This window comes from Rhododendron vialii, chromosome 6a (assembly GCF_030253575.1).
Source record: "Rhododendron vialii isolate Sample 1 chromosome 6a, ASM3025357v1".
Taxonomy (NCBI): Eukaryota; Viridiplantae; Streptophyta; class Magnoliopsida; order Ericales; family Ericaceae; genus Rhododendron; species Rhododendron vialii.
The window spans coordinates 4,981,614-5,009,609 of record NC_080562.1 but is presented as its reverse complement, the minus strand read 5'-3'; the positions used below and the strand labels follow the sequence as shown (position 1 = coordinate 5,009,609).

At 37.9% G+C, this 27,996-nt stretch overlaps 2 protein-coding genes and 1 pseudogene across 3 annotated transcripts; all 3 read left to right on the top strand.

Annotated features, from left to right (window-relative positions):
- The first annotated feature begins 7 nt into the window (after positions 1-7).
- LOC131331119 (demethylepipodophyllotoxin synthase-like) lies at positions 8-27,335 on the top strand. 2 transcript variants are annotated; one of them, XM_058364957.1, is made up of 4 exons: positions 8-12; positions 16,182-16,803; positions 25,516-25,841; positions 26,486-27,335. In XM_058364957.1, the coding sequence occupies exons 2-4, from the start codon at positions 16,206-16,208 to the stop codon at positions 27,116-27,118; spliced, it is 1,557 nt and encodes a 518-aa protein (XP_058220940.1). In that variant the 5' UTR covers positions 8-12; positions 16,182-16,205; the 3' UTR covers positions 27,119-27,335. The 2 variants fall into 2 exon arrangements, with proteins under 2 accessions (XP_058220940.1, XP_058220942.1); XM_058364959.1 differs by lacking the exon at positions 8-12 and having other exon boundaries at positions 16,168-16,803.
- LOC131331118 (cytochrome P450 CYP82D47-like) lies at positions 6,402-9,245 on the top strand. Its single transcript, XM_058364956.1, has 3 exons — positions 6,402-6,950; positions 7,989-8,403; positions 8,599-9,245. Exons 1-3 carry the CDS (start codon positions 6,418-6,420, stop codon positions 9,217-9,219), a joined length of 1,569 nt encoding a protein of 522 aa, XP_058220939.1. The 5' UTR covers positions 6,402-6,417; the 3' UTR covers positions 9,220-9,245.
- On the top strand, positions 11,948-14,851 carry LOC131331122 (flavonoid-6-hydroxylase-like; annotated as a pseudogene).
- Positions 27,336-27,996: the final 661 nt, after the last annotated feature.

The window sequence follows — 27,996 nt, the reverse complement described above, 5'->3', positions numbered from 1 at the left end:
CCATTAACTTATTTACTTTTATTCTTTGGCAGATAGTCCGGAATGGACGCGGGGTGCCTACTGCCCTTGTGGCCAAGGCAGGCGCTGCTGCCCCTCACATGGCACCTCTATGTTCTTTTGTTTGCTACCAATTTCAGATTTTTGAAAAACATAATTATGCTATATATATCCGTATCCACCGGTAATTATCAATAAGAATACTCACAAAGTAGTATGTATCATCGATCTAAGATTGAAAATTGCTTGGGATATTTTTTTTTTATCAAGTGTCAGGGGTTGTCTGAGCCGACTTACATGCACCTCGACTAATCTCTTCTCCGGCCAGAGTCAGGCTCATCCACATCGTGACTAGAATCTTTTGTGGCCTGTACCCAAGAGGTCGCCAAAGTTTTGAACTCCGGATGCCTAGATTTACATCTCATCTTTGTTACTATTACCAACCACCCTCGCAATATTTACTTGGATGTGCAACCATAAATATTAGCTCTAGCAGCTCCACATGTAATGATAGGCGCACCCCCAAATTTTTTTGTTGTTGGAATACATATAATATTTTTACTTTTATTTTAGTTTAGCCCTTCTTGAACACCCAACTCAAAAAAATTTTGAACACCCAACCAAAAAATATTTAAATCCCAACCAAAAATTCAATTCACAAATCAATGCAATGTAAACAACCCAACTAATTAAAGTTGGAAAATAAGAGCATCCATATTGTAATAAGCAAATTGGTATGGATAAACAAACTTAACAAAAATGCTAAAAAAAACACCTCACATTGTAATAAGCAAAGTTACAAGTCTTTTAGCAAATAACCAAATTCCACCCATTCCATAACCAAACTTAACAACTTTTACCAATAACCAAAACTCAATAATCAAACCCAATAACCAAATTAAAAACTAAAAAACTAAAAAACACCTCACATTAGAATCGTCTCATCGAGAAGAATAATTTGGTGTGGTCGGGTGCGTGATTAGAACTCGTTTGTAATTGGACATAGGTGCATTGCGTATTGTGGGGGTTTTTTTTATAGGGATGTAAAAATAACCAATGTGGAGGTAAAGTTTGTTAAGTTTGATTATAAACTAAATGGATAATCAAATGCTGACGTGACACATTTTGATTATTCCCATTGCGGATGCTCTAAGTGAATGAATGATTGCTTGGTTACTTATATTGAGAGTGATGAATTATTTACCATTGATGAGTAATTATTCAATGGTCTTGAGATACCGACATGTGGTACCCAAACACCTTTATCCGTCGCACATTTTTGTAGGATCCATACACTTAGTACTGAGTCCCACAAAAAGGTGTAGTGGATAAAGATGTTGGGTGTCCCAAGATTTTTGTAATTTGTACGGGTGTGTGTGCTTTATTCTAGCAGTTTAATTTATGTTTGCATGAAGGAGCTTTAATGCTCTTTCCCCCCCCATTTAATGAATACCAAGTCCAAAGAGAAGAAAAAAGAAATGGATTATTAATGCACAAAATGGTGCCATACGTGTGAGGGGCAGTAGCCCCTGCCTTAGCCGCAAGGGCAATAGGAAACCCCGCGTCCGTCGAATAACCAAATAACCACAGCCTGAGACACAACTATAGTATTTATTTAATTGTTTAAGAAAATAGAAAAATAAACTGACTCTTGTTTTTTGAGGAGAAGAATTATATTCATCATAAATCAAACAGTACATGCAAGAGAATCACCGGTCTCTTAAATACCACAAAGGACCGAAAAGAACTGAACAAAAATAAGAAAACTAATTAACCTGGTGAGCCGTCAGATCAGTTTAGAAATGAGTCCTCACATTGATTGACCATGTTCAGCTAGCTAGACTTGTTGGACTTTTCAATGGGTAAGTTCACTTCAATGAGCCGTATGTATTTATTTCGCTTTTGTTGGAATATACGCCTTCCGTCCCAATTTTTCCCCCTTCCTTCTACTCCAACTTGATAGAAAATTTGTTTTATTTTTAATTGTTCATACTTTTTACATGCAATAAAGATTTTGTTTCATAGATCTCAATTAATTTTAATAACAAAATTTTTAAAAATCACCTAAAATAAATATAGATTACAAGATATAATCAATTGAGAAATGCAAGTAAGTAATTTTAATTTCCTTTATGTCCTCGTCCTTTTAATCGATGTAATTTTGCAGAGATTAATAAAATTTTCTGTCGATAAAAAGAAATTTAGAAATGCAAGTACTCCAAAAATGAACTAAGAAATTGGGATGGATGAAGTTCTTCCTTATCACTTTTTAAAAACAGTAATCCTAATATGGGGACCAATAACATTGACTAATTTAATGCAGCCATTACTATGAAATAACGGATGAGGTAGGTTTCTAATTTAATGGATAGCATTTTTTTTTAAATGACAGAGAAAATTTTATTAACCAGAGGTTTCTAATTTAGTGGGCAGCATTAACTATGATATTGTGCTTTTTGTATCATTGTCTAATGAGACCTTCTATGGGTACACCATTCTATACAAATGATCGGAGTCGGTAAATTTATTTAAAATATTTTTTCTACGGATTCTTATAAAAAATCAACTCAGTTGGATATCGGTAAGGTTTTGATCTACTCTTTGCTCAACTTACTAAATGTTGTACCCATAGTCAGATTCTCAGAAGCTGTAGATTCTTAAAAATCAATTTTATAAAAAAAAAAATTACAAAATTCTAAATTGATTTTTAGAAGTTAGAATCAAAAAATATGTCAATATTTTTTCGTATGGCCGGGTTGTTACACATACCCCACGGCAAGATTAGATTGGTAGAATTGTTGGAGTACCCAGCCCCCAAGTAAAATACCTGCATGGTGGGAGCCAAATTAACCTAACTTTACAGGGAAGGATGCACCCAAGTTTCATACGCCCGAGAAACTCAGGATCATTTTTCAATGCAAACAACCGAAAGGTGCACTGCATTGTAATTATTCAGAACTTCCCTAGTACTCCAGGTGTATACTATCTCCTCCCACATTACATGTGGAGCCTACATTTTTGTTTCGCGGGAGCCCCCATCTTAAGCGAGGGGAAGACGAGCATGCAATAATTTTCCCCTGCATTGTATGGAATTCGGTTGGATCATATTCTATAGACGTTAATTGTGATTGGAAAAGTCAAATGGAGTTAGGGGTATTGTTCTGGCCCAATAACTCTGTTGAATTATAAGAAAAAAAAATATTGGAATTAATTTTGTCACTCCCATTTTTGTTAATGTTACTCTCCTTCTCTCACAAAACAAATCATCTAATAAGAAACAAGGGAGAGTGACATTAATAAAAAAGAGAGTGGTAAAATCACTCCCCAAAAATAATCTAACAGCCATCTTTTATTAAAGAGTGTTTATTGTACTAGTTAGGAATCTAGCTATATCTCATTTCTTTCGCTATCTCTCTCCGCCCACTACCCGTATATCTAATTATTACCCTAATTTCTCTTTCTACTTATTATCCCAAAAATCAAACCCCAAAAAAACTCAAATTTGAATCCAAACAAGGCATAAGAGTTGGAATCATTCAGCTAAATAAGCCAATTTTTTTTTGTCCTTATACAGTTTTTTTCGCATTTGTTAGTTTTACGTCGATTTTTTGAAGATTACTGTTTTGTCATGACGAGATGAATCTAAAAAGTAAAAAATTACGATCAAAATCTATTTTGTTTGAATAAAGACGAAAATAAACCAATGAATCAATTTTTTCGTCTTCATTAAAAAAATAGATATTTTTTACTTTTTAGATTCATTTCGTTATGACAAAATAATAATCCTAAAAAAATCGACGAAAAACTAATAAATGAGAAAAAATTTAAATAAAAACAATATAATAAGCCAAATAACTTATTTAGCCAAATGAGTCCGAAATATCAGGCAACCCCATTGAGGAGGTGTACTGGTGGCAGTTAAACCCCCTAGGCCCTAGCAGAGAAATGTATACACTAGCCCTACATTTTTTTAAGTATGTTGCTAAAAGGAGTTATGACCACAGTTGAGAAAAATAAAAAATAAAAAGACAAGACTCTTGGCGAAAAAAGACTTTTGAATCCTCTCCGTGAGAGCATCCACACCTATGAAGCCAAATATATATACCAATGTCATTTTAATTTTGGGTAATGAAGAGTGTTATCTCGCCAGAAAAATGACAAGGGTGCTGCGCCCATGTTTTGCAATTGCCATTGCCACGTATTGCACCCCCATCGGATAAATTCACCAAATGGCATTTTATGGGTTTTGCACCCATTTTGAAAAAAAAAAAAAGGGAAAAAAACTGAAATAGTCCCTGTAGTTAAGTATTTGTATCAATTTGGTCCCTGTAGTTGTAATTGGCTCGATTTACACTCTGTACTTTTCATTTTGTTTTAATTTGGTCCAATTACTAACTTCCGTTAGTCCTTTAAACAGCAAAATCATATGGCCCCCTTTTTTGGGGTTAAAATAGACTCGTTCGGCTAAATAAGCCAACTGGCTTATTTTTTATCCTTATTGAATTTTTTTTTTGTATTTGTTAGTTTCTTGTCAATTTTTTTGGGGTTATTGCATCGTCATGACGAGATGAATCTAAAAAGTAAAAAATTATTATCGAAATCCAATTTTTTTTGAATAAAGACGAAAAAATTGGCTTATTGGCTTATTTTTATCTTTATTCAAAAAAATTAGGTTTCGATCATAATTTTTTACTTTTTAGATTCCTCTTGTTATGGCGATGCAATAATTCCCAAAAAAATGACGAAAAACTAACAAATATAAAAAAATTTGAATAAGGACAAAAAAATTAGCCAATTAGTTTATTTAGCTGAATAGAGTTACTCATTCCCCTCTTGCCCTAATATACCTCTGAACCAAAATACAGCTCATTCTTCCATTCTCCATTGATAAGGAGGCACTTGGGAAGAAATTTGGTTATAATTTTCTACAAAAAGTTGTCATCGAATTTAGCATTTTCATGATCAGCCATGAGACATCATAACCACTGATATTGTCTACATATTCAACTTGTGGACAAATACTGAGATGCCTTATTTTTCTGCATAGTACTGAAAATGCATATAGAATCATGTCCAAAAGTCACAACATGATATAGATCCAAAAATCACAACATGATAAATAACCATGTCCAAAAGTCAGAATATTATATAAACCCAGTTCCAAATTTACCATGTCATAACCTAATACATAGACATAACAAATCACTCAACTAGGTTACAATAAACCTAACTTAACAGCTCAAGTGGTTACAAAAAACAGTACCATGTCATTCCATTCATTTTCCTACACTTGGCTCATACACTGATTCCTGACTAGGAATGTTGAAAAATAAACCTAAGCCAATTTTTTCGTCTTTATTCAAAAAAAAATTGAATTTCGATAATAATTTTTTACTTTTTAGATTCTTCTCGTCATGAAGATGCAATAACTCCTAAAAAATTGATGAAAAACTAACAAATACGAAAAAAAATTTGAATAAGAACAAAAAATAAGAAAGTTGGCTTATTTAGCCGAATGGGTCTGTTTTAACCCCAAAAAAGGGGGCCATATGATTTTTTTATTTAAAGGACTAACGGCGAACTAACGAAAGTTAGTAATTGAACCGAATTGAAACAAAATGGAAAGTACAGAGTGTAAATCGAGCCAATTATAACTACAGGGACCAAATTGACACGAACACTAAACTACAAGGACTATTACAGTTTTTTTCCAAAAAAAAAAAAAACTTGCCATTTAATGGAAATGGCTGAATATCTTGCCAGAAGCATCTATATCTTGCCATATGTACTAGACAAAATCATATTTTAGCTAATCACGTTCTTGCTTGAGTCGGAATTGGTACTACAGTATAGTGCACGAACTCCACTATGGATATCGATCGAGAATGCACCGATAGCGTACAGATTGACTTATGAAACCCACTCTAGAGTCGCATAAATTATCTGAACCGTTCATTAGTGTGAAAATAAATTTTTCCGTGCCGTTGCAAAAGTCAGTTCAATCAGATAAATGTAAGCCTTTGATACAATCTTTCAATCTTCATTCGAAAACATTAAATATCCTAAATTCTGAATAAAAAATTGTGACATAAATTATTTCTACGTTTTACTTCTCTTCTTGCAACAAAATCATATCATACTCCAAAATGTTAGGATACATAAAAGGCAAGTATCCTGAAAGTGTATATGAAAAAAATGAATGGTTTTTTTTTTTTTTTGATCCGCGAAAAAAATGAATGGTTCAGATAGTTATGTGAATATGAACCGTCCATTTTTTTTTCGTGTATACTTTCATGGAATACTTTTGTGTGCATACCGTATCAATCCTCTGTCATATTATATGCAACCTAGCTATATATAAATCACAAAAGCATCCCACAAAATAACCAAGATCGATCAACTCCCATAATACCCACGGCCATGGAGTTCCTCTTTCCACACACGAGCACTGTCATGGCCGGACTCCTTCCTCTACTTGTACTTCTCTACTATTTCATAGGGAAATCTAAAACTCCAAAACATATTCCGCCACCCGAAGCCGGCGGTGCGTGGCCTATAATAGGCCACCTCCACCACCTAATGTCCGATCAGCTCACCCACGTATACTTGGGAACCATGGCCGATAAATACGGACCCATTTTCACCATCCGGGTTGGGTTGAAACGTGCCGTGGTGGTGAGTAATTGGCAAACAGCCAAGGAGTGTTTCACTACGCATGACACGGTTGTCACGTCCCGGCCCAAGTTTATATCTGCCGATCATCTCAGCTACGACAAGGCCATGTTCAGCTTCTCTCCCTATGGTGCTTATTGGCGTGAAGTGCGCAAGATAATCTCGGTCGAGTTGCTCGGGAGCCGCCGGGTTAAGTTGCTCGAGCACGTCCGAGTTTCTGAAACGGAGGACTCTATAAAAGAGCTTCATAAGCTTTGGGCAGAGGCCAAAACCAACTCTGGGTACGCATTATTAGTAAACTTTATAAAGCAATTTTTATTTATTTATTGATTTTAGACTGCATTCTATGTGGTTTTTAACAATTTAGTTGGATGTATTTAGTATTATTATAGTTAAATATTTATAGCAACGTTGTTCTTCACTTTATTGACGGAATTGTACTTTTGAAGGGAGGTCCAAATATTATTAAATGATTTCTCATTTCATTCCATACTAATTATGGATTCCCAGAATTTTCCATTTTATTCACGCGCAGCTAGTGGCGACTCTAGGAATTTATAAGTATGGTGTCATTTACAAATTAAAAGTTGAGATGTTTTCTTTTAGTCGAAGAGCGGCATTAAATAAATTTCCATTACATCTGACCGCTAGTGAGGGCAAACCAAGGTTTTAAATATAGGCTATTACGTAGCGCATTGGCCTATATTGCACTGTTTTGCTCAGTGAGATTGAAAAATGGCATGTACGTATCCCTTGGTTCCCAATACATGATAACAGATTGTTAATTTATGACTCACGGATCGGTTCACAACTGCATAACCGAAACTCAACCCCTAAGGCTGATTTAAGCACTTTCAAAAGTTTCTTATGTTATAAAAAAATTATTCCAAAAATTTACTGCCGTTACAACCGATTCTTGCTATGTATTAATACTTACTTCTTATAGTACCGTTACACTGTGAACGATACCATTACGTACCCGATTCTACTATTTATAACAGAAAAAATGGTTAGCCAGTAGCCACTATGGATGGAAAAGCTTCTTTAGTTTTCTTTTATCTGTATATGTGTGTTTTGCAAAAGTATGAATACAAAGTCACTATTTTTCTTGCATGTAGAATTTTATTTCTCAGATTTCATGCTTGAATTTTAAACTACAGTAACTACTCCTATGTGTGAGGAAAACTAAAAAATAAAAAACAATGTGAATATGTGGGATTCTAAGTCGCAGCCTCTCCTCTCTAAATCCTAGCTCCGTCTCTATTTTGTGTCGCCATATATGCCATGGGTTCATTTTTATCCTCTTATCTTCTTCATAGGTATGTCTTGGTGGAGATGAAGAAGTGGTTTGCTGACTTGACCATGAATGTGCTGGTCAGAATGGTTGCCGGAAAAAGGTACTTCGGTGTTGCTGCCGACGCTGATGAGGAGGAGGGGAGGCGTTGCCAGAAGGCATTTAGGAACTTCTTTCACTATGGAGGACTATTTCTGCCCGCGGATGCCATTCCTTTTTTGCGTTGGTTAGACTTGGGGGGACATGAAAAGGCGATGAAAGAAACATTCAAGGAAATGGATCGAGTAATTTCCGGGTGGTTGGAGGAACATCGTCGGAGGAGAGAACCGGGAGGTGGTTATAAGGGTGATCAAGACTTCATGGACATCATGCTTTCAACTCTTGAAGGGCAGTGTCTTGCTGGTTACGATGCGGACACCGTCAACAAAGCTACATGCTTGGTACGAATAATGTACTGCTTTTTCTTTTTAGCGTATCTATTTGCACATGTAAGCATGCAAAACCTTTAGTACGTACTTTTTGCAATCTGGACCAAGTTTTCAAAAATATTTTACGGATTATTGACTCATCTCATCAAAATGAACTAATTTACAGTACCTAAACGACCCAAGTGCTTTTGGCTTTACAATTTACAGCAAGTGATCATGGCTGGAGCCGACACCACTTCAGTGATGTTGACGTGGGTACTCTCACTCCTATTGAACAACCGCCAAGTGTTAAAAAAGGTACAAGAAGAATTGGATCTCTACATTGGCAAGGAAAGACAAGTAGATGAATCAGATATCACCAAACTTTTCTATCTCCAAGCCGTAGTCAAAGAAGCACTACGATTATGCCCAGCAGGGCCCCTAGGCCGAAGGGAATTCGCAGAAGATTGCTCAATAAGTGGCTACCATATCCCCAAAGGAACACAGCTGATCTCAAACTTGTGGAAGATCCATCGGGACCCAATGAAGTGGGATGATCCGTCGGTGTTTCGGCCCGAGAGGTTCCTCACGGCACAAAAGGATGTTGATGTGAGGGGAAAACATTTTGAGTTGATCCCGTTTGGGGCAGGTAGAAGAATGTGCCCTGGTATCGCGTTAGGTGTCCAGTTGTTGCACTTCGTGCTGGCTAGGTTACTCCAGGAATTTGAGCTCTCAACGCCAAACGATGCTCTAGTTGACATGACTGGGAGCGTTGGATTAACAAATGCTAAAGCCACTCCTCTTGAAGTACTTGTTGTACCTCGTTTAGCTCCTAGTCTTCATCAATAGTTAAGGCGATGCAGGTTAATCTTTTAATTATTTTAAAAATGTAGGAGTTTTTAGTTTATCATTTCAAAATTAGTATTCTATTAATTAAGAAACTAGTATATTTGATTTCAATATCTTGTTGTGAGCCTTCGAGTTAGGGAAGCATGTATCTTATAGTGATTAGTTTATCAATTATAGTTGATTTAGTTTACTTTTAATACTTGGTTGGTCAAGAAGAATAGTTTATTTCTATCTTTTTTTTTTGAAAATAGTTTATTTCTATCATAACCAGGCAAATCTTGTTTTCTATCATAACCACCTTTGGTGTTTGCTCGTATGCTCATAGTGATTTGCATAACATTTTAATACATCTATTTTTATAAGACTTGCAATCTTTGTAAATATTACCTTTTTCACAATTAAGTAGCTTCAGTATAATATTTGTTCGTTTGGGGGACTCAAATCCCCTAGACACGGTCTCTAATTATAAACTGCCTTTATTCATCTCTCTTCACTTATGACTCTAAAAAAACCTTCCTCAAAATTCCCAAACAAATTAACAAGGCCAGTTTATAATCATTAGCCAAAGATCTCCATAGTTTTAATTTGCTCTGTGGGCCAGCCAACTATCTGTTGACTAACATACAGATTGATATTTGATTTTGCAGGCCTTTACAGTATCTCTTTCTCCGTGGCGTGTATTTGGTCTCTCCTCGATATACCCTTTGTCGAGTTCTTAATAAAATTTTGTTGTTTATCAAAAATAAAAAAATAAAAATACGGACTGATATTTGATTTTGATTGCTTATCTCAGGATTGGTATCTTGATTATATTCATATCATACGTCAACTCTACTTTTGTTTTTATCATGTCTAAATCTCCTTTTTTAATCAAATAATAAGAACTCCATTGTAATTTGCTCTATGGGCCGGCCAACGATCAGACACCCCCTCTATCAAACTTTATCACTAATTAAACACCCCTCATCTAAAAAATGTCGATTTTTTTTTTTATCACCAAAAAAAGGTTTCCATATCATAAAAAAATAATACAAAACAGAAAACCAATATTAGATTAGGGCTGTTTAGAGATAAAGCATGATAGATAAGGGGGGTGCCTGTCATCCTTTTCTTTTTCGACATCTAGGATTGATAGATCTTGAATGAGATTAAATTATTTACACCGCCGGTGTAAACATTTATTTTTTCCACGCCACGTCACCATGTTCAAATAATTGGGACCACTGTTTTAATGATGTGGCGCAATATAATTGATTTGGAGGAAGCAAATATTTACCCCGGCGGTGTAAATAATTTAATCTCATCTTGAATTCTTGATTGTATCCGTATCACGTGTACAGTATTCATTTTTAAATTAAAAAAAGAATTCCATTTTTTTCCTTCCAGTGCCAACTATCATTTGAAAAAAACCATTTGGATGGATTTATTTCATTGAAAAGATATACTAAAATTATTTTTATTTGATTAGAACAATTTTTTGAAGTGATTTAATTTGTTTCTATTGTGCTATTGGCATGAGGATATGACTTCTCTTGAGCTGTGTTGGAATGAAAATATGATCCGAAAGCCATCTAAAATCCAATTTCTCAAGAATCAGATTTAGAACCATTTTCGGCTTCTAAAAATCTCTAGAATCCCAAAAATCTGTCACAAGAATTTTTGAGCAAAATGTACAATAACTTTTAAAATCTAAAATCTCAAAATCTAATTTTTTTTTTTCGCTGATCCACACTAGTCTTTCAACACAATTCAATGTGTACTTATTTAGTTATTTTAGCCGATAATGAACAAAGATGCAACTTTTTGCATATAGAGTGCGATTCTTTTCGGGTTCACGAAAATTTGAAGAAAGAGAATTAATTAAATTAACTACTACTAAGTAGTAAGATGGGAAATCAGAATAAAATTTTGTCGAATTCTAATAAAATTTTGTTGCTTATAAAAAAAAGATGGGAAATCAGACATCATTAAAAAAGAAAAGACAAAGCGGCAGATGTAGAAAAAGAAATTGATTCAGCATTGATGACATAAACCTAATTGTCTTTCTTTAACAATAAATAAAATTGTGCATGGTTGTAAGTATAGATCTCGATCAAATCTATATATTTCGAATCTTCTGATTGTACAATTAGTCTCCTTCACTTTCAAACTGAAGCTAAGACCAGAGTAGAGGCCTGCCGGTTTCATGAATGCTTGTATGTAAGCCCTACGTAGCACTCTTTTCTTTTTTCTTTTTTTATAACCGGATCTGCGTGTCAACTTGTGTTTATCTCGATTAATTTTGGAGTCTTAACGTTAACGAGCGGACAAACCTCCAATACTCTCATGTACCCCACACTCATCCTGAGTATAAATAATTTTTTTATAGGTAAAATTTTGTTTTATTTGGGAGAAAACCAGCATCATTGAAAAAAGAATACATCCAACCAAAGCTGGAAAGCATAGTGAATCCAATCACGCGCTAATGCAACAAAACCATATTCCATTCGTCCCATTTTATTTGTCTATTTTAATGAATGCAAAAATAAAGAAAATATGCATTTTACAAACTTGAACTTTACGAGAACTAATTTTGTCACATCAACTCAAGAGTGAACGACGAAAGGGGAATCGCAAAGGAATTTTTTTTTTTTTTTAGAACAACAATCTCCAACCAACCTAAGTCGCCGATATCGCGGTACTTATGCTGCGACAAGATCACGACAGGTTTGTTTTTCAACTTTTCGAAGAATAAAATGAGACGGAGGGAGTACCATATTCATAACCAAACCAACATCATTCCAACTGCTTGCTTCAAGCCAGCATGGAATTCTTCTTCCCACACATCAACACTGCCATAGCCGGACTCATCCCTCTACTTGTGGTTCTCTACTATGTAGTTGTACTTAGTAGATCTAAAACTTCGAAAGTATTCCACCACCGGAAGCTGGCGGCGCATGGCCTATAATAGGCCACCTCCACCTCCTAGGAACCTCTGATCAGCTCCCCCACATAACCTTGGGAGCCATGGCAGATAAATACGGACCCATTTTCACTCTCAGGTTCGGGATGCACCGAGCCGTGGTGGTGAGTAATTCAGAAATAACCAAGGAATGTTTCACTACGTACTGTAACGCTCTCTTGTCACGGCCGAAACTTCTAGCCAGCTATCATCTGGGCTAGGACTACGCCATGTTCTGCTTCTCTCCGTATGGCGGAACGTACTGGCGTGAATTACGCAAGATAGTCTCGACCAATTTACTGGGGAGCCGTCAGCTTGTGTTGCTCGAGCATGTGCGAGTCTCTGAAACTAAGACCTCTATGAAAAAGCTTCACAAGCAGTGGACAGAGAGAGAAATCAGCTCAAGGTATTATTAATAACTTTTGCAAAAATCACCTCGAATTTTTCTTGTCAAAATTGTATTATTTTTTTGTTCTCATTTTGCACATCGAACAAATATTATGGGACGGAGGTAGTAAATAGTTTAGCTTAGCCATGGCTTAGTTATCGTTGTCTGTTGAGTATGTCTCATTTGTTGGCTGTTTGACCTTTGGTGGTAATTTATTTGGTTATGGTGCTTGTTTGTTGGAATTTTCCAAGGCTATTCCCTCGATCCTTTTGGCTGGTTTCTTCATACAATTTCACTTCAAAAATACAGAAAGAAAGGCCAAATTGAATCTTCCTGTTACTTCCTCATACATGGTCTTATGTTATGTCAGCTTTTCCAGTGCCGGCCATGAGCAATATTGGGTCGAGACCGACTCCGATCCATACCTCTACGCACACAAACACACATGCACGAGAGATTGAGCGAAAATCACTCGATCTATATATAACTCATATATATACAAAGCTACAAAAACTCTCCGGGAACCACAACTAGCTAGTTCCACTCTGGAGAGCAGGTTGTGGCTCCCCGCACTCTCCTCACCCTCTCGCTCACATGGCTGCACCACTCTATCTCACCTCTCTCTGGTCTCTCATACATATAGGCAGAAAAGGGACAAAAGGAAACAAGGAAGCATGGGGAGAAACCCAACAAGCAAAAGGCCAACATGGCGATCGACTCCCAAAATTTCACTGAAATGGGAGGCTCCAAAAAAATTTATAGTATTAAGTAAATATTACTCTGTAGAATTATATTCATTCAAAATGAGCATGTCGATCCGATGAAAATTGATTATACAAGCACAATTACTTTTGCTAATTTTGCCTGAGGCCCCAAAATGTCCGGCTGAGTTTTTCCCCATAATGTTTCTAGCAGACATGTCTTGGTAGAGATGAAGCAGTGGTTTGCGGACTTGACCATGAACGTGATGGTCAAGATAGTCGTCGGGAAGAGGTACTTTGGCGTAGATGCTGACGGCAATGGAAAGGAGGGGCGGCGATTCCAGAAGGTGTTCAAGGACTTCTTTTACTTCATGGGATTGTTTCTAGTTGGCGACGCCATTACATTTCTGCAATGGTTGGACTTAGGTGGACACGAAAAGGCCATGAAAGAAGCTTTCAAAGAAATGAATAGCTTGATTTCTGAGTTTTTGGAGGAACATCGACAGAGGAGAGAACTTGGCCGGCGGAGGTTATAAGGGTGATCAAGACTTTATGGACACCATGCTTTCAACTCTTCAAGGAAGGGGTTTTGCTGATTTTGACGCAGAAACCATCAACAAAGCTACATGCTTGGTGCGTAATTTTTTTGAGCAAAGATACCAACACTACTTTAGAAAACATAATTCCGGACAAAACTGTGTTCGAAGCTGTTGTTGGATGTACATGAGTACGCATCCATCACACGGTTTTGAACGTAGTTATGTTTATAGACATTTTGACAAAAAAATAATATAGGAACCAAACCAATCGCAAAATTGGAATTAATTTAAATTCATTTAGTAAAAAGTTTAATTTCCCAAGTGCTGTTGGCTTTACAATTTGCAGAATATGATCGTCGGGGGAGGCGACACCCCTTCAGTGATGCTGATGTGGGCACTCTCACTCCTAATAAACAACCGCCACGTGTTAAAGAAGGCACAAGAAGAGCTGGAAATCCACGTTGGCAAGGCAAGGCAAGTGCAAAGTATCAGACATCAGCAGACTATTCTACCTCCAAGCCATAATCAAGGAGACGCTACGCTTGTATCCGGGTCAATTATCAGGCCCAAGAGAATTCACTGAAGCTAGATTGTACAATTGACGGCTACTACATTCCCAAAGGCGCACGGTTTATTCTAAATCTATGGAAGATCCAAAGGGACCCAAAGATATGGGCGGACCCATTGGAATTCAGGCCCGAGAGGTTTCTCACGACACACAAACATGTCGATGTGAATGGGCTATTTCGACCTGATCCCTTTTGGAGCGGGTAGAAGGGCGTGCCCTGGGATTGAGTATAGCATCCAAATGTTGAACTTTGGGCTTTCTACGTTACTCCATGGGTTTGAGATTTCGACACCGAACAATGTGCTGCTGGTTGACATGACTGAGAGCGCTGGACTAACGAATAAGAAAGCCACTCCCCTTGAAGTACTGGTTGCACATCGTTTGGCTCCTACTCATTATGAATAGTTGAAGTGAGTATAATAAAATAAGGTACAATAAAGTACCTGGCAATATGGTGATATTGAATGGATGGTCGCCATAGATTTATATATGCTCAAATTAAATAAGTATTTTGTAATGGCAATTTTACCAAATCTGAATTGTTCAATAACGGACAATTTCCTAGTTTTCACGACTTGAGAGTGATCACTGATGGACTAAAACCTTTCTAAGCAACTCCTCAGTCTCCTCTTCAAGTTATTGTTGCAACTCGTTAGTTTGACTCCGACCCTCTATCAAGAATTCAAGTTTAAAAAACATGGTAACCACCAAAAAAACCAGAAACAAACATACTTTTTAAAACCGAACTTGGTTCCATCTGGGCTGTCCATTTCAGCAATAGACGGCTCAAATTTCTTCTCAGCTGAACATATCTCAATCGTCCATCTGTTAATTGTTGAAATAAAATCTGAGTCGTCCATTGTCAAAATTGAAAGGCTCTAGCTAATGGAGACAACACCAAACATGGTCCCTGGACCAAGAGAAAATTTACTCTTCCCATTTTCGAAATAATCCAAACAGCTAAATGGAGAGCAATTGAAGAACTTACTACATATGGTAAGTACGATTGTGGGTGACATGTTACTCTTGCCAATCCCTCTCTTTGGGGTTGTTAGTAGCATATGATGATGGTGTACTTAATTGAGAGAGATAAAATTATTTTTTAAAAATATTGTTGAGAGAGAGAAAAGGTTTTTTTGTAATTATGGTGTACTTTATTAAGAAAGATAAAATTTGGTTATTGATAAAAGGTTGTTAGCTTTGATTATTCAAAAGTCAAAATTTAATAAGTTGCTAAGAAGTTATTAAGTTTAATTAATTATTTCAATACGAACACTTTTTCAAACAAACATTATTAATTTTAACAACAACATTTTGATATTGATAATAGCATGACTGTATCGCCAAAGACCAATTATCAAACTCTGCAAAAAGAAGGTATCACTAACACTTGATGGGTCCCAAGATGATTTAAGCAGTTCTGAAATGTTCTCGTTTCTTTACTTGACGCCATATTTTTTTTCCCTTTGGAGAAATTTTTCATGGTGGCTACTACGTGGCGCCTGCTCGATGCATCTGCACCGTCTATTCTGATTTTGGACAGCTCAGATTTGGAGAGAGAAACATGAGTGAGAGAGAGAGAGAGAGAGAGAGGAGATAGAGTGGTGGTGTGAGAGGAGAGAAGTTTTCAATCTTAGTCATTCAACACATTTTTGGTGGTCATTCAACACACTTTTGTACGATTTAGATGGGCTGCTCGGACACTACGTGATGGGCACGGCCACGTGATACTCACTCGGTACCCAGAAATTTCTCCTTTACTAGATTGCTATAAATTCATGTCACTAGCTAAAAGCACACGAAACAGACCACATATCTCATTAACCTTAAGTTAAATCACCACCCATATATGGAGTTCCTCCTTCCATCCCAAATCACCCTTATACCTTCCATAATCATTTCCTTTCTCTTTATCTACTACCTCCTTCGCAAAAACACTACAACCACCAACGAAAGAGCTCCACCGGAAGCCGGGGGCGGGTGGCCTATAATAGGCCACCTCCCCCTCTTAGCTGGCCGCAAACTGGCCCACAAGGTGCTGGGAGCCTTAGCCGACAAACACGGGCCGATATTCACAATCCGCCTCGGGGCCCGCCGAGCCATCGTAGTTAGCAATTCGGAAATAGCCAGAGAATGCTTCACCGGTTCAAACGACAAGGTTTTCTTGAACCGGCCGAAATCCATAGCGGCGGTGCACTTGTCTCATAACTACGCAAATCTCGGGTTGAGCCCGTATGGGCCCTACTGGCGCGAGGTGCCGAAGATCGCGATGCTCGAGCTTCTGTCAAACCACCGGCTCGCGATGCTTAGCCACGTGTGGGAGTCGGAGGTGAAAAATTCGGTGAAGGAGGTGTATGAGAAGTGGGTGAAGGAGGGCAGTTGTTTGGTGGAGATGAAGAGATGGTTTGAGGACATGATCTTGAAATTGGCTGTTCGACTTATTGCAGGTTTTGTGTTGAGCCTCACTCCTTTGGACTGCTTCCTGGCCAGTTTTTGTGGTGCATGTCCAGTTGGATCCAATTTTGGGCGATTTTGTCGGACCCTCAATAATGATCGGAAAAGTTTATTTTTGAAAACTCGTCGAGTAATTATCTCTCCTGGCCAAAATTATTTTTCAAATTATTTTTTTGTCATCTCCTTTTTCTTGAACAAATCTGTTTCCTTCACATATACATATCAATGTTCAATCAAGAAAATTTTGAACGTGAATAATTTACTCGATGAGCTCTTAAAAATAAATGATTCCGATCATTTTTGTACGCTTAAGTGGGGCCAATAAAGACCCAAAACTGGACCGGACTGAAAATTACAAAAACTGGACAGGAGTTCTGTCCCATTACTTTTCGTTTACGTACTGATTCACTATTACGTTCCCTTTTCCGTTTTCCTTGAGTTTTTTCATTTTCAGTTGTCTCGTAATGTAATAATGCTTCAGATGAAAACATTCACATGCAGATGTGTCTGATGCATGTGAATTTCATAGTACGTACACTCGTAGGAGTCACGTGCTGTAGGGTGAGAATATATATGACATAATGCGAATACGATAACACGACAAGAATTCGACACGAAGTTCAGTAGTAGGTCTAGAAATTTCGGATAGATGGGTCACCTTTCGAGCATATATATAAACTTAATAAAATACTCAGAATCTAATATATAAAGAGAATATCCGTTCAAAAATAAGATAACGAGAATAAAAAATGAATGCACTAGTGTTTTTACTCGTTTATCACATTTTTATTTGAGTAATCGGTAGAATTGTATGGTTTGATTTTGTGGTATTACAACTACTTAAGCCTAGAACTAGAATGAACCTGGTTCAACCCCAACTAGGAGATAGTTTTTTTTTACAAACGCAGTCAGTTAAAAAGAAATAACCAAAGGCGGTACCACGTTTCAAACACACGTCCAATCGGGTGGAAAACTGAAGACCTTACCACTTGATTTAAGCGTCCTGCCCAATATATCTGGGGTAGTTTTGTTGGAATATGTGGCTCAAAATCCTCTCCTTGGTCAAAAATTGGATAAAGATTGGCAGCCTTTGTTGATTTTGTTGGCTCCAATACTCCTGTTCACTTGTTGAAATTCACCCAAGTATAGGTGATTGAAGTCAAGGTTTTGGATTGGCATGGCAGCCTTCAAAAGGCACACCTATATCTGGAAAATACCGGGATTGCAGTAAATGAGCCTGAGCATGAACAGGGCTCCAAGTTTTGGCTATAAATTGGAGTCCTCTGCTTTGGGTTTAGTATCTCTCTTGAGTGAGAGACCATAAAAGAGAGTCGGACAGCGTAGAGAGAGTAGAGCAGTGTGAGGGCTCCTCCTTCGGAAGGGTGTTAGAACTATGGCTCATATGTTATTGGGGGTGCGGGGGGCGTTGTACGGTAGGGTTCGTACAGGGGTATTTTTTGGATACAGACCAAATACCAGATTAGGATTAGAATAGAGTTAATATAAATACTCTATATTGTAAACCCTAATTCGTATTGTGATAATAAAGAACAGCAGCTGCTCTCGCTCCCGTGGACGTACCCAATTTTGGAAAATCACGTATATCTCTGTGTTGATTCTTTATTGTTTATACCCGTAAATCGTGTGCGTGTGTGTGTCGATCCTAACAAGTGGTATCAAAGCTACCGGTTGTTTTAGATCACACAGAAGAACGATGTCATCTAGTTCGTCTGTTTCGAAGTTCGATGTGATGAAGTTCGATGGAACTTCGAATTTCGGATTGTGGCAACAGCGGGTAAACAACGGGTAAAGGATCTGTTGGTGCAGTAGGGCTTGTACAAGGGATTGAAGGTCAAAGCCAGAAGCCATGTCTAACGACGATTGGGAAGAACTCCATATGAAGGCGGTGAGTACGATTTGTGTGTGTCTTGCAGATGAAGTTATGTATCACGTGTTGGGTGATGAATCGCCGGCTGGGGTCTGGACTAAACTGGAGAGCAGGTATATGTCAAAATCGTTGGCGAACAAACTGTTTCTAAAGCAGAAACTGTTTGGGTTGAAGATGGCCGAGGGTGCTGATCTGATTCAGCATATCAACACATTCAATCAGGTTGTGAGCAACCTGCAACGGATTGACGTAAAATTTGAGGAGGAAGACCAAGCGCTGATGTTACTGTGTTCACTACCGATTTCTCTTGAAATCCTAGTTACAACCTTACTCTGGGGGAAAGAAATCCTAGAACTGGAGGAAGTTACTGCAGCTCTTCTGGCGTATAATCAACGCAAGCAACAAACAGAATTGCTGCAGGGTGAAGGTTTGGTGGTTATGGGGTACGGGGATCATGGCAGGAAGAATGAGAGGGGTAAATCAGTTTCGGGCATGGGAGGTCTCAGTCAAAGAACAGGTCCGAGGGCACGTTTGAGTTCAAGTATTACAGGTGTCATGAACCAGGGCACATGAAGAAAGACTGTCCGCAGAAGAGTAAGGGAACTGACTGGAAAAAGAAGGGAAAGGCAGGGGAGAGGAAAGATGGATCAACTTCTGTAAACGTTGTGGAGCAGGAGTCAGATGATGGTGATATGCTTTCGGTCTAAGAAAGTTCAGATCACATGGTAGATTCGTGGATTATGGATTCAGCATGTTCTTTTCACATATCTCCTATCCAGGAATGGTTCAACACATACAGGTCAGTGGATTGTGGTAATGTTTCTTATGGGTAACGATGCATCGTGTAAAGTTATAGGAATAGGCACAATTAAAATCAGAATGTATGATGGTATTGTGAGGACTTTGGGGGATGTTAGACATGTTCCAGAATTGAGAAAGAATTTAATTTCATTGGGAACCTTAGACTCCAATGGCTGTGGGTGTAAAACAGAAAGTGGAGTCATGAAGATAACGAATGATGCTATGGTGATGATGAAGGCTTATAAAGTTTCTGATAATATTTACAAGTTGGTAGGGAGTACAGTTGTAGGTGGAGCTGCTGCCACTACAATAGATGCTGCCACTACAACAGACGATATTGATGATACTATGCTTTGGCATATGCGGTTGGAACATATGAGAGAGCGTTGGATGTTAGAGATGCATAAAAAGAATCTGCTGAAAGAGGTTAAATCGTGTAAATTGAATTTCTGCAAGTTTTGTGTTCTTGGGAAACAGTGTAAGGTGCAGTTCAGGAATGCAACTCACAGAACGAAGGAAATTCTTGACTACGTTCATTCAGATGTTTGGGGGCCAGTGAGGGTAGCTTCGAAATGAGGATCTCTGTATTTCTTGACCTTTATTGATGATTTTTCGAGGAAAGTTTGGGTGTACTTCATGAAGCACAAGTCTGAAGTCTTTCCTAAGTTCAGAGTGTAGAAAGTTGAAGTGAAAAACCAGATAGAGAAAAAGATTAAGTGCCCCAGGACAAATAATAGGAAAGAATTCAAGAATGGGCCTTTTCTGAAGTTTTGTGAGGAACATGGGATTCAGCGACACTTTACAGTTCAGAAGACACTATAGCAGAATGAGGTGGCAGAAAGAATGAACAGAACCAATGCAGAAAGGGCACGGTGTTTGAGATTGAATGCAGGACTTCTGAAGCTTTTTTGGGCAGAAGCAGTGAGTATGGCATGCTTTGTTATAAACAGGTCACCGAGTGCTACTTTGGATGGAAAGGTAGCTGATGAGATATGGACATAGAAAGAAGTTGACTACTCAGGATTGAGAATTTTTGGGTGTCCGGCCTATGTTCATGTTCCCAGTGATGAGAGGTCAAAGCTTGATGCGAAGTCTAGACAGTGTATTTTTCTTGGTTATAAGAAAAGGGTCAAAGGGTACAAGCTTTGGAATTCAGAGACAAAGAAGGTGGTGATTAGTAGGGATGTGATATTTGATGAGGACTCTATGTTCAAGGTACATCAGAGGGTTCAAAATTCTGAGTCAGAGGAAGTGAACAGCAAACAGCAGGGCGTATAGATTGAGCTGGAGAGTTTGGATATAAGTGATACTCAGCCAAATGAACAGATTGATCAACAGCAGCAGCAGTAGCAGCAGCAAAGCTTGGCCGTTGGGAGAACCAAGCGCACTATCAAGCCATCAGTGAGGTATGGGTTTGATGACTTGGTTTCTTATGCATTGACTACTACTAGTGGGGATCCATCTACTTTTCAGGATGCTATTACGAGTTCTGAAACGGACCAATGGATGTAAGCCATGGTAGAGGAAATGAAGTCTTTGCATAAGAATAAGACTTGGGAGTTGAAAGAACTACCTAAGGAAAAGAAGCCAGTGGGTTGTAAGTGGGTATACAAACGGAAAGAGGCAGCAACAGAAAAGGAGAGGGAAAAGTTCAATGCTCGGTTAGTGGCAAAAGGGTATTCATAGAGGAAGGTGATTGATTTTGATGAGGTCTTTTCTCCAGTGGTGAGGCATACGTCAATCAGGATTATCTTGGCATTGGTGGCTAGCTATTATCTGGAGTTGGAGCAGATGGATGTGAAAACGGCATTCCTCCATGGTGATTTGGAGGAAGTCATATACATGGAACAGCCTGAGGGGTTCAAGCAGTCAAAGACTAAGTATCTTGTTTGTAAGTTGAAGAAGTCCCTTTATGGACTGAAACAGTCTCCAAGACAATGGTATAAGAGGTTTGACTCTTTCATGATATGGATTGGGTACATACGTTATGAGTATGATTGTTGCGTTTATGTTAAGAGTCTTGATGATGGTTCCTATATTTTCTTGCTTCTTTATGTGGATGATATGCTGATTGCTGCAAAGAGTATGGTTGAGGTAAACATGTTGAAGTTTTTATTGGGTAAAGAGTTTGACAGGAAGGATTTAGGAGTTGCTAGGAAGATACTTGGGATGGAGATTCGCAGAGATAGGTCAACTGGTAAGTTATGGTTATCTCAAAAGAATTATGTGGTGAAAGTGTTGGAGAGGTTTAGTATGAATAATGCCAAACCGGTCAGCACTCCATTGGCAAGTCATTTCAGATTATCTTGAGCTCAATGTCCGGTGTCAGATGAAGAAATTGAGGATATGTCAAGGATGCTTTATGCAAGTGCAGTGGGTTGCTTAATGTATGCAATGGTTTGTACGATGCCTGATTTGACACATGCAGTTAGCACAGTCAGTAAGTACATGGCCAAACCAGGCAGAGAGCATTGGAAGACAGTCAAATGGATGTTCAGATACTTGAAAGGTACTTCAAATAGTGGAATTATGTTTGGTAGGCAACGGGGTCAGACTTCAGTTGTTGGGTATGTGGATGCGGATTATGCTGGGGGTTTGGATGACAGAAGGTCTATAACTAGTTATGTGTTTACACTTGTAGGTGGGCCTATTTGTTGGAGACCCATGGTACAACCTCTGGTGGCTTTATCCACTACTGAGTCTGAGTATATGGCGGTGACTGAGGCAGCCAAGGAAGCATTGTGGTTGAAAGGATTTGTTAAGGAGCTTGGCATAGATCAAGGTGGAGTTCAGTTGCATTGTGACAGTCAGAGTGCCATTTATTTGGCAAAGCATCAGGTGTATCATGCTCGAACCAAGCATATCGACGTGAGATTTCACAAGGTGAGAGAGTTGATTGATGCAGGAGATTTGATACTGAAAAATGTGCACACTTCTGAGAATGCAGCTGATATGTTGACAAAGACGGTTACTACAGACAAGTTCGAACATTGCTTGGATTTGGTTAATGTCTCCCAATGCTAGGAAAAGGGAGGCATCCCCCAAACTTACTGGATAGTGATGGTTATCTTCTGAAGGGGCGAGAGTGAATTCGCCAAGGTGGAGATTGTTAGAACTATGGCTCATATGTTATTGGGGGGTGCGAGGGGCGTTGTACGGTAGGATTCGTACATGGGTATTTTTGGGATACAGACCAAATACCAGATTAGGATTAAAATAGAGTCAATATAAATACTCTATATTGTAAACCCTAATTCATACTGTGATAATAAAGAACAACAACCGCTCTCACTCCTGTGGACGTACCCGGTTTTGGAGAACCACGTATATTTCTGTGTTGATTCTTTATTATTTATACTCGTAAATCGTGTGCGTGTGTCGATCCTAACAAAGGGAGACAAGCTCCTCCTATGAGGATCTGCAAAAAAGAGAATGAGAGAACATCTGAAAATCATAGAGAGTTTGAGAGCAGCATTTATATGCATTTGTATCAATCTATGAGTGTGAGTTCGAGTGATTTTGTAATCCTCCTCCTCCTCTATAATAGAAATCCGCCTGCACCTTCCCATGGACGTACCTTATGCATAAGGGAACCATGTAAATCTTGTCTTGTGTGTGTTTATGTTCTTGGTTTGGTCCTTATTTTTGCAACAAGTTTAATATATAATACTTATTGTTTTGCTTTACACACAAAAAATCCCAATAATTTTAGGAGCTAGGGTCACGTGACCATGTTGTGCCTACATTGGATCTACCTTTGACGAAGTTAGCAGGTTAAAATTAATTATTTCTGATAGGAAACAAGTATATGACACGATCCGAGAACACGATTGCTTAACGAATTGGGTTCAGATTCAACTCGCAAAACCCGAAAATGACACAGTTAATCTGTTAATTTATCTATTCGTGTCGGCTCATTTTTAACCCAAAATCTGACACGTTAACCCAAACCGGTTCATTCATTATATATATTGTCAGTCAGTAGTTTTTTCTTGAATGTTGAAATATGCAAGCACTAGTGTCATTCAGTTCTTGAGAATGGCTAATTGTTAGATTGAAATTGGTTGAGAATGGCCAACTGTTGGATTGAAATTGGTTGAAAACTTAAAAGACAAATAGTTGCAATCGGGTTATGTAAACAGGTCAATGGAAAGCAAAGGTAGTTTTGTGTAATCGTGTGATCAACCCGTGTCGTGTTTGGGTCGACACGATTATTCTTATAGTGTTGAAACTTTAAACTAATCAAATATTTTAGATCAGATTGGATAAGACTCATTTGATTGATTCACTTTTTATAAATAAGTTGACGGACACTCACTAAACTTTTTCCCTTCCGTGAAATTTACTATTCCATCCGTCCCTCTTTAAATGTCCAATTTCATAATTCCAACTTATTAAGAATACTTTATCATTATATCTTTCACATCAACTTTACCTCCATTTTTTGCTTACGCTCTATGAAGATATTATTATTACATTTTTATTCACTAACTTTTTAAAATGAAATATACTTTTAGAGGCCAAATGAAAATATACCAATTTTTACCCAACTTTACAAAAATGGACACTTATTAAGGAACAACCATAAATGAAATACTGAACTCTAAAAAAATGAATGGAAGGAGTGGTATACTAGTTATACATAACTATGTGAGGTTCTTTTTGAACATAGTGTTCAATGAATTATGGACACTCATTGCTCCAGGTAACTCATAGTTAAACGCATAATATTACATTAGCTCAAACAAAGTTCACACTCTTTAGAAAAAATTTAAATGAAGAGAAAATATAAAATCTGTAGGTATCGGTATTGTGCTATGATAGATTTGGCACTATGGTGGTTCGATAGCAGGTTTGGAAATTTGGAGAAACATATGTGGGAAGTTACCTTTTTTGCAACTCTCTAGTCCTTGTGGTTAGTAAGGAATGATTATGTGTTTAACAATGCTATAACAAGTATTGGGGAGGTGGGTGAGCTTGTGAAGACTAAAGTGGCTATATGAATGAAGTCTACGTTTGAGATTAAAATATATACAATGGAGGAGTTTAAGGGTTATTTGGATGGAATTCGAAAACTAAGGATTTAGTAGCGGTTCAGGTGGTGTAACGTCCTACTTTTTGTTGGATAGTTTTGTTTTTGTTTTTTTCGTTTACTTGATCTCTCGATGTACCCTCTTTGAGTTAATAAAAGTTTCGTTTGCCGAGAAAAAGGAAAAAAAAAAACCAACAATCGACTCAATATACATTGCCTACGGTGAAAATGTATTGATTTAGTATCTTTATTTTGAACTACGTTGTAAGATTCATCTTCGCCGAATTTTTTTGTTGATAGTAATACTAGCGGATTTTCTAAGCGAATTACTGCATGTTGACTTGAACAATTTTCATTTGGATTTATGACCATGGCAAAGAAAAAAAAATATTGTCGTATAAGTCTAATAATACGTAGGGAAAAAAAAAAGGAAATATATCTCAAAAAAAGTCCATGGCAAAGATTAATAAAATTCTTTGTTGATCAAGAAATCAAAAAACAAAAAAAAACCTATTCACCCCAATATTCTATATAAAGACATATTAGTGAAATAATGTACCTCTTTAATACTGCGTAGCTGAAAATATGAGAACTCAGGACTACAATTCTTATTAAAAAAAAAAATTTTATCACGCCATAAGTAATAATAGCAAATATTGGGTAATAGAGCTACTAAAATTGAAGTGATTTTTGAACACCCTTCTGTAAAATCTTGGAGCCGCCACTGAGATTATTACCCGATCTTCTACCCTTAGAAGTGAGTATGGTACGTGGGAAGTCGAATACCCTGTCAGGTACGGGAAGGATATGATTTTCTACTTTCGTGCACCTAGCTTTACTTCTTTGAAAAATTGGTATTTGAAATCATGTGACATCTCCAAAATGGATCAAAAGAAGGGAGGAGGAGATTAGGTTTCTTTTTTTATTTTCGTTCTATCAATTCACCCTTTTCTTACCCAGCAGGAAAACAATTAATTATCGCAGGAAATGGACAACCGGAGGTGGATGAGGATATTCGGAAGGCGTTTAGGGCATTTTTTGAGTTGATGGGGGCGTTTACTGTGGGAGATGCGATTCCTTTTCTAAGATGGTTGGATTTGGGAGGTTACGAAAAGGAGATGAAGAGAACTGGGAAGAAAATGGATGGTCTTCTTCAAGAATGGTTAGACGAGCATAAACGGCGAAAAATTTCTGGTGAGGCGACGGAGGCGGTTAAAGATTTCATGGACGTGATGTTGGAAATTTTTGATAGTGGCACAAATAATGCTCTCAAATTTGATGCTGATACAGTCAGCAAGGCTACATGCCAGGTAAGATAATCCTTTTGGAAATGTTTAAGAAACACTTAATTTCTTTTTTATGAAAAACAAAATGCTTCTTTAATTTTTTTTTAATGTTTTTTCCTTATATATATTGATTATTTGATAAAAAAAAAAGAAGAAGAAGATTATTTGATCATATTTCCTATCTTAAATTAAGTGAGATGTCATTTTTTATGTCTACCATTGTCATTCGGTGTAACGGTAAAAAATAATGAAAAAAGTTTTTTAAAAAAAAACCCGATCAGTAACCAGAAACTAATTTGAAAAAGACAAATTTTGAGTCTTTTTACTCGTCGGTATTGGATTTTATAACTCCGGACAATATCTTTCAATAGTTTTTTATTTCCCCGATCAGAGGATGCTGTTGAGCAGCTCCCTGCCGAGCGGGTATAGAGCGGCTAATCCGGCCATTTATCTCATCACAGATGGCTCGGATCAAATCTGAGTATACAAATCAAATATAAATCTAAATCGTCCATTGCTCGGTAAAGATCCGAGCTGCCGATTGCCGAGATAAGTGATTGGATTGACCGCTTTGCATGGTAATGCTTGACAGCATTCCCCATCCTTTTATTTCCCTTGTCAAGACAAAAGCATAACTTTTAATTCCATTTTCACGGCCCTATATGAAGGGTCTTACTTTAGGGGCCACAGATACCACAACCACTACTCTTACATGGGCTGTAGCTTTGCTCCTCGACAATCCCCATGTGCTAAAGAAAGCCCAAGAAGAATTAGACAGCCAAACTGGTGGACAAAGGCAAGTAGAAGAATCAGACATTAAAAACCTAGTCTACATCCAAGCCATTGTCAAGGAAACCCTGCGTTTGTACCCACCGACCCAACTCATGCCCCCACGGGAAAGCATAGAGGACTGCACAGTGGGCGGGTACCACGTCCCCGCGGGCACCACCCTATTTGTGAACTTGTGGAAGATTCATCACAATCCCCTAGTATGGCCCAACCCGTGGGTGTTTCGGCCCGAAAGGTTTTTGACGACTCACAAAGATGTTGATCTGAGGGGGAAGCATTTCGAGCTGCTTCCGTTTGGGAGCGGAAGGAGAGGATGCCCTGGAATCTCTTTAGGGCTTCAAATTGTGCAGTTCGCGCTCGCTAGTTTGGTACATGCGTTTGAGATTGCGACACCAGATAATGAGCCTGTTGATATGACGGAGAGCTTTGGACTGACCAATGTCAAAGCAATGCCGCTTGAAGTCGTCCTCGCTCCACGCTTGCCTTCTCGAGTTTATGCAGGGTGCAGGTGAATGATTTAAAAGGTGGGAATGTTCTATATAGCTTTGGGGTTATCCATGATCAAGGAACTTGATGTTTTTTGGGTTTTCCTGTTGCATGACTTTTCAGTAATAATTTGTGTAGCTGATCCAAAAAGCCGAGCTCTTTGGTGTCGGCAATTCTATTAGCAATACACGCATTCTCTGTATCCCGTTTATCAAGTTCTATTTTATTTTACTTACATTTTAGCGAGTTTGTTTAGGGATTACATGGAAAGAAATCATTTCGAACATGTATTGAGTGTATGAGTGCGGTGATATAGTTCATAGTGTGCATCGTGGTTTGGGACATCAAGAAGTATCAATCGAAGTATCATTTTGGTTTTCCATGAAGTGGCTTGAGCCACTGTCAGACCCATTTCCAGCCCACTGTTCTTATTGCAAGTTACTGGACATTTGGCTCGAGCAACTTCTTCGCGTATATATAGCGGTTTCGGGGATACTTAAAAAAACATTTCATAGTTCCCAATTTAATTTTGATAATTCGAGCCGCTCAATGTAATCAGAACGTAATTTTAAGAGTACTTTGAGAAATCAACCAAAAAAAAATGACCGGAAAAAGCTTGATTTGAGCAATTTTTAGCTCAGATTTGATGAATGGTTCAATTAAAAACTGCTCAAAACAAGCACTTCTCAGTCATATTTTTTGCTAATTTCTGGCGTACACCCTTAAAATCACATTCTACATACATTGAACGATTCTGATTATAAAAATTTGATCGGAAACTATGAGATTGAGATTTAAGGTGTTTTTTTAGATATTTTTTAGGTGTCCCTAGAACCGTCCCGATATATATATATATATGAGTCCCCTTCTTATAAGGACTACCTTATTTTAATAAAATGCGGAC

Coding starts and splice junctions, on each gene's coding strand:
- LOC131331118 (XM_058364956.1), top strand. CDS start 6,418: ATGGAGTTCCTCTTTCCACACACGAGCACTGTCATGGCCGGACTCCTT. Junction 6,951..7,988: donor GAGGCCAAAACCAACTCTGG/GTACGCATTATT, acceptor TCTTCTTCATAG/GTATGTCTTGGTGGAGATGA. Junction 8,404..8,598: donor TCAACAAAGCTACATGCTTG/GTACGAATAATG, acceptor TACAATTTACAG/CAAGTGATCATGGCTGGAGC.
- LOC131331119 (XM_058364957.1), top strand. CDS start 16,206: ATGGAGTTCCTCCTTCCATCCCAAATCACCCTTATACCTTCCATAATC. Junction 16,804..25,515: donor GGCTGTTCGACTTATTGCAG/GTTTTGTGTTGA, acceptor TAATTATCGCAG/GAAATGGACAACCGGAGGTG. Junction 25,842..26,485: donor TCAGCAAGGCTACATGCCAG/GTAAGATAATCC, acceptor CCCTATATGAAG/GGTCTTACTTTAGGGGCCAC.